Source organism: Rhyacophila brunnea, unplaced genomic scaffold (genome assembly GCF_057557595.1).
Source record: "Rhyacophila brunnea isolate RB1 unplaced genomic scaffold, BYU_Rbru_1.0 scaffold_13, whole genome shotgun sequence".
In the NCBI taxonomy this organism is placed as follows: domain Eukaryota; kingdom Metazoa; phylum Arthropoda; class Insecta; order Trichoptera; family Rhyacophilidae; genus Rhyacophila; species Rhyacophila brunnea.
In genome coordinates, this window is record NW_028232785.1 from 33,994,823 (window position 1) to 34,006,137 (window position 11,315).

General features: G+C 34.9%; 1 protein-coding gene across 1 annotated transcript; it reads right to left on the reverse strand.

The window, feature by feature from the left end:
* Positions 1-6,552: 6,552 nt before the first annotated feature.
* Positions 6,553-11,315, reverse strand: LOC147077348 (uncharacterized). The gene is made up of 3 exons (XM_085941062.1): positions 10,865-11,315; positions 10,455-10,607; positions 6,553-6,723 (listed from the first exon to the last, which is right to left on the reverse strand). Exons 1-3 carry the CDS (start codon positions 10,976-10,978, stop codon positions 6,553-6,555), a joined length of 438 nt encoding a protein of 145 aa, XP_085797188.1. The 5' UTR covers positions 10,979-11,315.

Sequence of the window (11,315 nt, forward strand, 5' to 3'; positions counted from 1 at the left end):
GATTATAAGATTTTTACAGGTTTTTTTTTAAATTTCCCGATATCTCGAAAATTCAAAATTTTATCATTTCGGGAAATTTCGAATCTCGAGTTTGAGATTTTTTCGGGAAATACCCAACTCTACTTGAGACAGCAATTACTTGGTTGGATTGGATTTCTGAAGATTTCTCAGGTAAAATCGCCAGCGAATTAGTGTAAAAAACGGTAGCGTAACTCAATCTTTCTGCAGTAATTACACCTAATGTGAACTGAACTAATTTAACCACTGTTGTCCTCGAGACAATCTGAAATACAATAAAATAACGAGTAGGTATCACTTTTTCGTAATTTTAAGCGTGTCAGAAAGAAAGAAAGTAGAAAGAAGGAAGTGTTAAAAAGAATGAATATACTATTAATAAGTAGGTATGTTATGTATGCATACGCAAACAATATTAATATGTTAATGTAAAATTACAATATTACATAACGAAACAAAAATTGCTTAACAACTGTACAACACGAAAAATTAAACAAGAAAACTTAAATCTCGCCCATTTTGAGGTAAAGTATGTTGTCTCACTCGATGAATACTTAATATTGAATACAAATGCTGTCCTATTAGTAGAAAAAGCAAATAACTATATTTCAAACTAATGTTTAACAAGTTGTCAACTTAAACATTCTTTTATCACTAATGGCTCGATGACATTGAGCTACTTTACAAGCTGCTTGTTGGCGAATTTACAATCTGCTTGTAAACTCGCCAAGTGTCATCATCGAACAAGCTAACAAGCAGATTGTAAGCAGTCTACCGAGAAAAGTTGAATGCCGGGCCACTTTACACGCTACACGCTGGCGTGTGGGCCGATCTGCGTCTGCGCAGTAGAGCGATAGTGGTTAACCAGCCGGTAAAAAAACGAACTATTCAATACATCCTGTCAAAATAGTACCAAAAATGATGGTTTCTAATCACTAGCTTGTTGGCTTCTGAGCGAGTGGAAAGTTTTGTGTGTCATCATCACAATCGCATTAGCTGACTCGTCCGCTTTGCCGCGAACACCAGAAATCTCTTCCGATGTCACCTGTGTGGAACCAGCCGACGGCAGAAATATTGGGTAATATTATCCTGTGAAGATTTAATTGTCACCCTCACATCCGATTTTGCCCATTGATATACCTCTGTCCAGTGTCGCAGCTCAATTGTTGTTGTGCAGAGGATGATTTTCGTTCCTAGGAAATAGTCCTTCGACCATTTCTCAGATGTCTGAAGAGTTAACTGGAGAAATCTTGAAACAGGCAACCATTCCCAGAATGTCTCGTCTCTTTTTATGCATAAATTAAATGCCTCCGGTGCATTATTAGTCGATGGAGTTCGCTCGGCAACTCCTTCGTACCAATTGTGGCGAGTGGTTAGCCACTGCATATTAAAATACGTAATAATGTTCGATTCACCTATGTCAAGCCATTTGTTTATAAAAAGCGGCACTGCATTTTGAAACACTTTTGTATTAGGCGCCAACTGCAGCAAATCAACGTCCGCCATGACCGCCATCCTGTAACGGGCATCGACCAAAGAGTCCACTTTCTTGTTAGTATTTCGCCGCATGTGGGCCGAGCACATTATTTGTAATTTATCGACCCCAATTACATGACAAATGCATTTTGTATGGCAGGGGATGCATCCGAGATGAGATAATCAGGATTAATTATCTGGTTTACATTGCAGACACCCGTAACTAGGGCTCGAAAAATGAAAATAAAGTCTGCAATTTGCTCATGGGAGCAGACTGCCATTACAGTAACATTAAACTGCCGACCAGCATCAGTGCACCCTTTAACCAGTACACGCATCCCTTCCCATACCAATTTGTATGTTGCATCTGTGTGTATATTTTTACCTTTAACAGCATTTTTTAAGAGCCGATTAGTTATGCTATATTTAAATCTATGTGCAATCACATATGCGGTATCATCACACCCTGGTACCGTTGCATGGTCCAAGCACCACTGCTCTAGTTCGCCCAGACTAATCTGGCTTGGTCCATAAATATCTTTCTTCATTCTAGATAAGTAATTATTCAATTGTGTTTTTTTAGAATTGATATCCTTTTTCTAACAAAATTTGCGTCATTTTTTTCGGTTTCACTTTCAATTCGAATAGTGCATTTATTTCCAATTTTAATTCTTCAGAGAGCCTTACTGGTGCCAAGTCTTACGCATGGGTATGGGGGTCAGTCGCTTTAAATAAAAACACATTGTCGGACCTGCTATCAAAAAGTAAACATACTCCAGCATCACATTGCTGCGCCCTCTTTTTGACTGCATTACAGCGATAATAAATTTTACTTCCTTCAATTGTTGAATTTCTATAGTGAAAGCTCCAAATTTTTTCAGCTTTCACTGCGGTCTCGGCATCTTCCTTGCAGTTATACGTCATAATTTTCTCCCAAGTTCTCTCCCTCTTCATTCTTCGATGTGCATTGTTAAATGTTGGATTAAGGGTAACATCTTCCGTCAATTCATCTGACATATACATCTCCAAGTACCCTTCCATTTTTTTAGATACAAACAGCAACTAAAAGATTAAAAAAATATATTGATATAGTTATAGTACGTATTAATGCTTACGTCAAATTTTGACAATAAATATTAACCTGTTCAGAGTTTAAATTACGATGATAAATATAGATGTGCGAAAACCATAAGCGATTTTGACACATTTCAGCGGTAGACCGCCGTAAAATGTCTCTGATGCTTGTCACGCCGCGCACCGTCAATGGCATTTCAAACAAATAAACCCAACTATCAGACTTTCAATGTATGCCATCGTTTTAGCCAGTCCACTGAAGGTTTTTAACCATTGGCTCCAGCTTAGGGCCGGTAAGGTAAAACAATTCTCAAAATCCTAGCTTCTGTCAAGTACACGCCACGTAAATGCAGCAGTCATTTCATTAATGGAAAACGACAAAATGGTTACAGCAAAGCGAATGGCGAGAAATTAGTGGCGATAGCTTTCACTTAATCTCCCAACGGGCAATAATGTTATTCTTACTCAATATTGATAAAAGAATAAAAATTTTACATACCTCTACCTCTTTGTAGACAGCGAATGAATCTATTGTTTCTCGACTTTAGATTCAGCCCGCATTCAGATTAAATTTTGATAATTAATATACCACGTGATCGTAAATTAAATATATTGCCACGTGATATTATAACAAAAACATTTTACTTCAGAGCAAGTCACAATATTGTTTACACGACTCGACGATGGGAAGACGATGGAAGGAAAGAATGATAAATAGAAATTGAAAGGACGCTTGGCTTGTAAGTATGTCAACGGTGTGGCCAGGTTATTGTAAATTTTGAAAAAATGTTAATTCTCCCCAAATCAAAATGCCTAGCCAGTGTCGATCATCAATGAAGATACAAAAGGGTAGGTAGGTACCTACTGTAAATAAAACTATTTGGTATAATAATTAATCGATTTCTGTAATTTTGAAATAGGCAGTAATATGTACTATTAATATGCCTTAATTGTCTCGATGTTATTAGTTTCATTACCTACATATTTAAAAGATCTTTATTATACTTAGTTAATTATTGTTTTCTCAGACATGTAAAGCAGAAAGCAGCTACCTACCTATTTTATTTGAATAATTAATATCATTATCACATAAACTCGATTTATTAGTTCGATCAATCATATTAGCTATTTCAATCTCATTCAAAATGTATGAAAAATTTGGTTGTAATAGTAAAATGAACAATATTTTACCGTATAACATTTTTAATAAAATTAAACATGCAATGAGGTATAATTCTTTCATTTTTACATACCTAGATAGGTATGTTATTTTAAAAATATTTATATTTTATGAAAATATACCTACATAATTATGACAACGGCTAAAATTGTTGGGTTCATTCATTCAAAACATAAACTTCCGTCGGCTGACATTTTATTTAGACATACCTAACCAATTCCAATCTCTTCGGACATAACTATTATTACCATAACAAGGCAAACTCTAAATAATTAAGAGGAGCATGCACAGAACATTAAATAACACCTATAATTATTGACGGGCATAAACGAGAATACGATGACAATTGAACATTTTTTTGTATTTAGTGACGTCACACGTATTACGATTCAATTAAGTAGATCTGTTTATTTACCAGAGCATCTATTTTATACACAAGACTGATATCGGCCGCTATCGGCAACTATCGAGGGAGGTTTTCATTTTATTTTGTCGAAGTATTAGCAGTTCTTGTAACAATAACAAGAAGTTGGTTGTAATTGTTACAATGCGTGCTAATACTTCGACATAAAAATGAAAAACTACCCTCGATAGCAATCTTGTGTAAAGAATAGATGTGCAGAGGCACCTAGCGCAAAAGTACGAAGCTTGCACACATTTATATTTTTATAAAAATCGATGTTTTTTAAAATGAATATAAAAAATATTAAAACAATGAATAAGTAAAAATCACTTAAGCACATCATAGAAAACTTAATAAACTAATACCTTAGTAATATGACATTAAAATATATGTCCCTTAGTAATAATAAGACGGGGTCCTTTGACAAATTCACATGTTATAACATTTTTTTTAATTGTAAGTTTATCTTTGACTTTAATGTTTTCAGATAGGTAGGTACTTACATATTTATTAATTATTATAGTTAAAATTGTGAATAATCAAAAATATGTATATCGCCTTAAACCCTGCGAAACCAAACCGTAACAGAATATACTTTGTCCTTTGAGTCCTTTTGTGCAATTTCATGCTACCAGATTTTATGCATCAGTAATTATTACATAAATAACATTTAAAAAGGTTTTCACCAGATTGCGTGTTTTTGTGTTTTTTCATGGTACCTGACTGTCTGTAAAGTAATTTTGTTAATCACATTTCATTGTTGTTTAATTTATTAAAATGCATCCCTCTAAGTCGGACGAAACCGGACCTAATTTATTGATTAAATGTGGAATAAGTATAACAAAAATTAGCGTTTTATTAAATTCAACAACAATACAATGTAGTTCAAAAGTTTTTCGCCAGAATGAGTCTTTTTATGCAATTTTATGCACGAGTAATTATAATAAAGTAGTTTTTCTCGAGATTGTGTCATTCTGTATTTAATGCTACTAGACGTTATGCACGAGTAATTACATTTATCACATTATAACTTTCCAACAGTATGAGTCAATTTGTGCCTTTTCATGCTACCAGACGTCGTGCATGAGTAATTGCATTTGTCACAGTTAACTGGCTTTTCACCAGAATGAGTCATTTTGTGTGTTTTCATACTACTAGACGTCGTGCACGAGTAATTGCAGTTACCACAGTTAAATGACTTTTCACCAGAATGAGTCATTTTGTGTTTTTTTATGTCACTTGATTGTCTGCATGAGTATTTGCACTTATCACATTTAAATTGTTTTCCACCAGAATGAGTCATTTTGTGTCTTTTCATGTGACCAGATTGTGTGCATGAGTAATTGCATATATCACATTTAAATGGCTTTTCACCAGAATGAGTCATTTTGTGTGTTTTCATACTACCAGACGTCGTGCATGAGTAATTGCATTTATCACATTCAAATGGCTTTTCACCAGAATGAGCCATTTTGTGTGTTTTCATACTAGTAGACGTCGTGCACGAGTAATTGCAGTTACCACAGTTAAATGGCTTTTCACCAGAATGAGTCATTTTGTGTTTTTTTATGTCACTTGATTGTCTACATGAGTATTTGCACTTATCACATTTAAATGGTTTTTCACCAGAATGACTCATTTCGTGTCTTTTCATGTGACCAGATTGTTTGCATGAGTAATTGCATATATCACATTTAAATGGCTTTTCACCAGAATGAGTCATTTTGTGTGTTTTTATTTGTCCAGGTTGATTGCAAGAGTAATTGCATGTATCACATTTAAATGGCTTTTCATCACAATGTGTCATTTTGTGTTTTTTCATGCCATCTGATCGTTTGCATGAATAATTGCATGTATCACATTTAAATGGCATTTCACCATAATGACTCATTTCGTGTATTTTCATGTGACTTGACTGTCTGCATGAGTAATTGCATTTATCACATTTAAATGGTTTTTCACCAGAATGACTCATTTTGTGTCTTTTCATGTCACTTGACTGTCTACATGAGTAATTGCACTTATCACATTTAAATGGTTTTTCACCAGAATGACTCATTTCGTGTCTTTTCATGTTACTTGACTGTCTGCATGAGTAATTGCATTTATCACAGTTAAATGGCTTTTTTCCCGAATGAGTCATTTTGAGTGATTTCACGACTTGACCAGAACGTATTCTTGAAAAATGACCATCGTGACATTTAACCAGCCTTGCAACGGAATCGGTCGTTTTCGCAATTGTGGTTTTGTGTATCGCTTTGTGAAGCAACATTAGGTCGAACGACGAAAAAAAATCAAAACAGATACTGCACACAAAATTTTCTTCATGAAACGATTTTTTTTCCAGTCGTATAACAGCCACTAATAATTCTGTGTTTACCATATTCGATTGAAAAATAGCACGTTAAGTATTGCGACAGGCGACATCTTCGTACCTTTCAATATATTCCTTGAGTTCTTGCTTAAGCTCTTGTTCCTCTATGTGTATGTCTTCGCTAGACGCTTGTGCTTCAGTCACGTACCAGGACGATATGAGACTTGCGACATTGGCCGGTACAGTACTTCTAGCGATAGTCTAAAAATACATTTAAAAGTATTAAAAAATTATGAGACTTTTAAATAACCGGTCATAATTACCATTATGTACCATGTCAGTCTAGCGATTCTAATCATGCACACAACACTTTAATCGGATTTCTTGTTTAAATTATTACAATATGTATTTCTCCACCGTTGATCCATTCAATAATTCACATGTTTTGTTTAAACGCTCTCCACAATTTTGTATATATAGATATAAATACCTATATATTTCAAAAATATGTTAATTTTTTGTCTTTTCATTAGTCTTCCTCAATTTTCTTAGGTAATTTCTTTATATTTTTTACTTTTTATATTGTTATGCTTAACTATATTATAATTTATATATGGAAACTTTGTTGCTAATGTCAAATACTGTCGGGGAGATGATATCAGTAAGTTAAGACCCAACCATACACCAATGGTAAATGCACATTGATCATTCATTAATAATATAACGTTAAAATATTACGACGTAAATGAGCAAATAAAAAACAAAATTAGAATTATTTTAAAAACACACACATGATGCATCAGACCTATAATAAAGTAAAGTCATCTCAATTCACCTATTGCGCGGAGCAGCGCCATCTTAATAAATAGAAATGCTCTGACAAGTGAACACGACAAGAACTCTATAGAACAGTGTTACGTTACGTTCGCGTGCCAAAATTTCCCAAATATAATCGTTCGACTGTCTGACGTGCCGAGCAGTTTTTCATTAAAAAATTAAAAAGTAGTTTTTAGGAATTCTATTAAAAGAATATTATTTCGGCCACATTATGAGAGGACAAAAATACAGCATTCCCCAACTTGTCATTCAAAGAAAGATCAATGGAAGCGTAGCAAAGGACGGCGCCGCATTTCGTGGCTTAAGAACCTCCGTGATTGGTACGAGTGCAGCTCCACCGAACTGTGCCGGGTAGCAGACGACAAAGATAAGTACGCCTTGATGGTGGCCGACCTCCGCTAGGGGATGGCAGAATAAGAAGAAGAATTAAAAACGGTTAAAAATCACAATGAGAGATTCTATCTTTCACCGTGTTTCTAGAAGAAGGCATATCTTTTGTTCTTCGAATATATTTTTCCTTGTTTTTACATTTTACAAAAAGGTCGTGGGAGCATTTTAACCACGCTTCTTTTATAGCTTTCCCAAAACTGAACGGTTTTCCATTTTCACTGTCTGTCAGAATTACTACTACTAGCTCCACCAAGTCTTTGTTTCTTATTTCGGGCAGGCATTTTTGTTGGTACCAATTAAATTGTTTGTTACTGTATTATTTAGCTTGGTTCTTTACACACAACATGACACCAGAATTGCTGCGATCAGATGAGGCATTCTCTCGCTACAGTGAGCTCAAGCATTTTAAATCGATCAAAATCAGAAGTTCGCGGAGCTGCTTCCTACGCCGCCTGATGAGTGCGATAATATTATGTGTCATGCATAACGCATTAGGAGCGATATGTTCAATTATATATTTATGTTAAACATAAATTCTTGAAGAGTATTTGCCTATTATTTTTTTATAAAATATGATCTGTCGTTTATGCACGAATTTCGTCGGTTCCGTTTGCGCATCTATTGGTAAATAGCACTGGTAAAAATAATATTAAAAACTGTAGAAAATACGCAAAGCTATGTCGTCATTATTTTTTAATAGTGTATAAGTACTTATATTTATTTTTATCAGTTTTTGTATTTTTTTATTAAGTATTATAAATTAAAATTATTTTTATTAAATTTAATTATTATTAAAACATTCACGTGCCATATTTCATCACTGCTATAGAATAATGATTGGTCAGCAGTGGGAGGAGCAGGAAAGGTGAGACCACTCGTTATCGACAAGTTTCCGAATGCTTAGGCTTGTACTTGAGTCGGCGTTGCACGGAGTGATCGATCGATTAAAACCGACTGTGGTACTGGGTGATGTAAATTGGTACATAATCTTTGTTTTTACTTCGATTTTTGGAGTCCCGAACATACTTCAATTTAAATCAAGCACAATCTTAAAAAGCTTGACATAATCATTATTATTAATAGATACTTATGTCATTTTATAAAACGCGTTTTCTATCAGAAACCTTGTTTTTTCAGATTTTTAATTCCATCGTGTACAAATTAATTATTGTAATGTCATTTAACACTTTCTATAAACCTACTCGATATATGTGAGAACGTGACTATGGTGTGGTACTTTATATAATTATGAAAATCGAGAATGAGGTTCTCGTTGACCTCATGTATGCCCATCCCTAATTTATTGTCTGCTGGTTTGCAGCTGTCTTGAAAATGGGATTAGTTTGATTTACATAGATGATATACCTGACACTACGAAAGGTGGAAGATAGAATTTTGTATAGAAAATAGAAACGCACGTGGTTCGTAGCACAGAGTTTTATATTTATCGGTTGGGTTCACAACAAAAAAAAACATACACCACACAATATCAATACACATTAACACAATTATGAAGTTTTACACGGTTTATAAATTTTTAACAGCCCTAAGATGGGCGCCGTAGGCTGTCAATTATAATCTAAGGTTCAACGGGACACAGTCCGTTGTGTTTCGGAGACTCCGGCTAGCTGCCTCGCCAGCCTGGACACCTACCGTCTCGCGGCCAGGTCTCCTTTTTTGGCTTTATCGCTGTCCCTTTCAATCTACCCCTGAACGTCCACCCCTCTCTATCATTCTTGCCCGCAGCAGAATGCTTGGCCTTTGCCTGGGTGTTAACGTAAGGGTCGTCCAGGTCACCTTTTTTTGCTAGGTATTTGAAAGTTACAGCGATTTCTAAGAATTGAGCCCAAAAGAAACAACATTTATAGTTAATTAATACAAAGCATCGTATTCATACGGCGGCGATAAAAGGACTTTGGCTTGGCGGAATACAAGAAACATGAATGTGGCATCCATATCTTCGCTCGTACTTCCTCAAGGGGTCCTCCATGCACGTAGAAACGTGGAGGTATCATGCCCATATCATAATTACTTCACTAACGTTAACACATAACAAATCGATAATACCAACGTTTTTTGCATAAAGAAATAGTTTGACTTTGATAACTGATGAAAAACAGGAATGTATATTTATAACAAAAACACTGAAATTTGATTTGCGATTTTTTTATTATTCAATACGAAACGAGAAAGACCTTATAATTATGTTGATTTGCAGACAATATGGGATATAATTTTGACAGCTGAACAGTGGGATCACTCGTTTGAGAAATGCTTGTACATAAAGATATTATGCTCAGGCTTTGTATCGTAAAATGGCGCAGATACTGTTCACAATATTATGTATGGATGCAATATCGCAAGTAATTTTAAAGTACGCACACGTATAAACTGTTAAAGTTCATTGAAATTCAATATATTCTCAGGAATGACAAAACCACAGACTTACTTATGCCAGCATGTGACGTGGCATAATGTCATCACAGCATTATTCTGCTACCTACAAACAATAATGTTATGACAAAAGTACTTTCTGAAAGAATCGGTCGATTGGTCATCATCAGTGACAGACATCACATTCAATTATTGTAGGTCAATGCACCCACTCACACTACACCAGATAAATAGGTAAGTAAGTGAAATAGTTGTACGAAGCGTGTATAACCGAGACGAGGATAATATGTACTTACCTTTTGAAATTTAGTCACAAAGGTGTGATAGGGTACATAGCCAATGGAAGAAAATATCGCATAATATACAATTACCTGCTGTACTGGTCCGTTATCTGAATGCGAACATCCAGGTGTTGGATCTTCATCGTGGAATGGGTGTTTTGCGTCTGCAGCGAACTCTCGTTTAACGTAAACCAGCTGGAGGTCAATCTCGGGATTAATTTCAGCGAGACGCGTTGCCGGTATCTGAAAGAAACGTTATACATTTTTGTTATCATATAAAAAACAATTTTGAGCACGCGTACTTATTTTATGACAATACTTACTTATATAATTGAGGTAAGTATCTAGCCGTCATAATGTATGTCAAAAGGTTTTTGAAAGAAAGTTTGACATCCTCGTATGTTCTTAAGCAATTTGTAATAAATATAAACCTATCGTAGGTATTCTGCTAAAATAATTATAAAAAATCGCAGGAAAGGACTTAATAAATAAAAACTAACGTTCTCCTGCTTTATATAAGTGCGCGTGTCAGGGTTGTTTTGATGGCTAGTCGTTACATCAAACTTGTCTTCCGTACCAGATTGGTCTCCATCACATTCTCGCTTGACTTCCATGTTTGCGTATCAACAATCGTATGCAATGTGCTAGACTGTTCTGTTGTAAATAGGTTCGTTTCTTTCAACATGAACGAAACAAATCAAATTAAACCATAGACAATATACATACAAATATTAGTTGACCGGAAATGGTTTGAGATTTGACGTTTGGTTCAGTGTATCATTGAAAATCAAACCGTTCTCGGACCATCAGAAATGGTTTGACATGAAACGTCAAACCAATTCGGACGATCCATAGACTAATGGCAATCTGTCAAAGTGTTGATAAGCATTATTCGGCATTTATATATCGTGAGGTGTTCATATTAATATGTTAGATATTTACACCATAGGA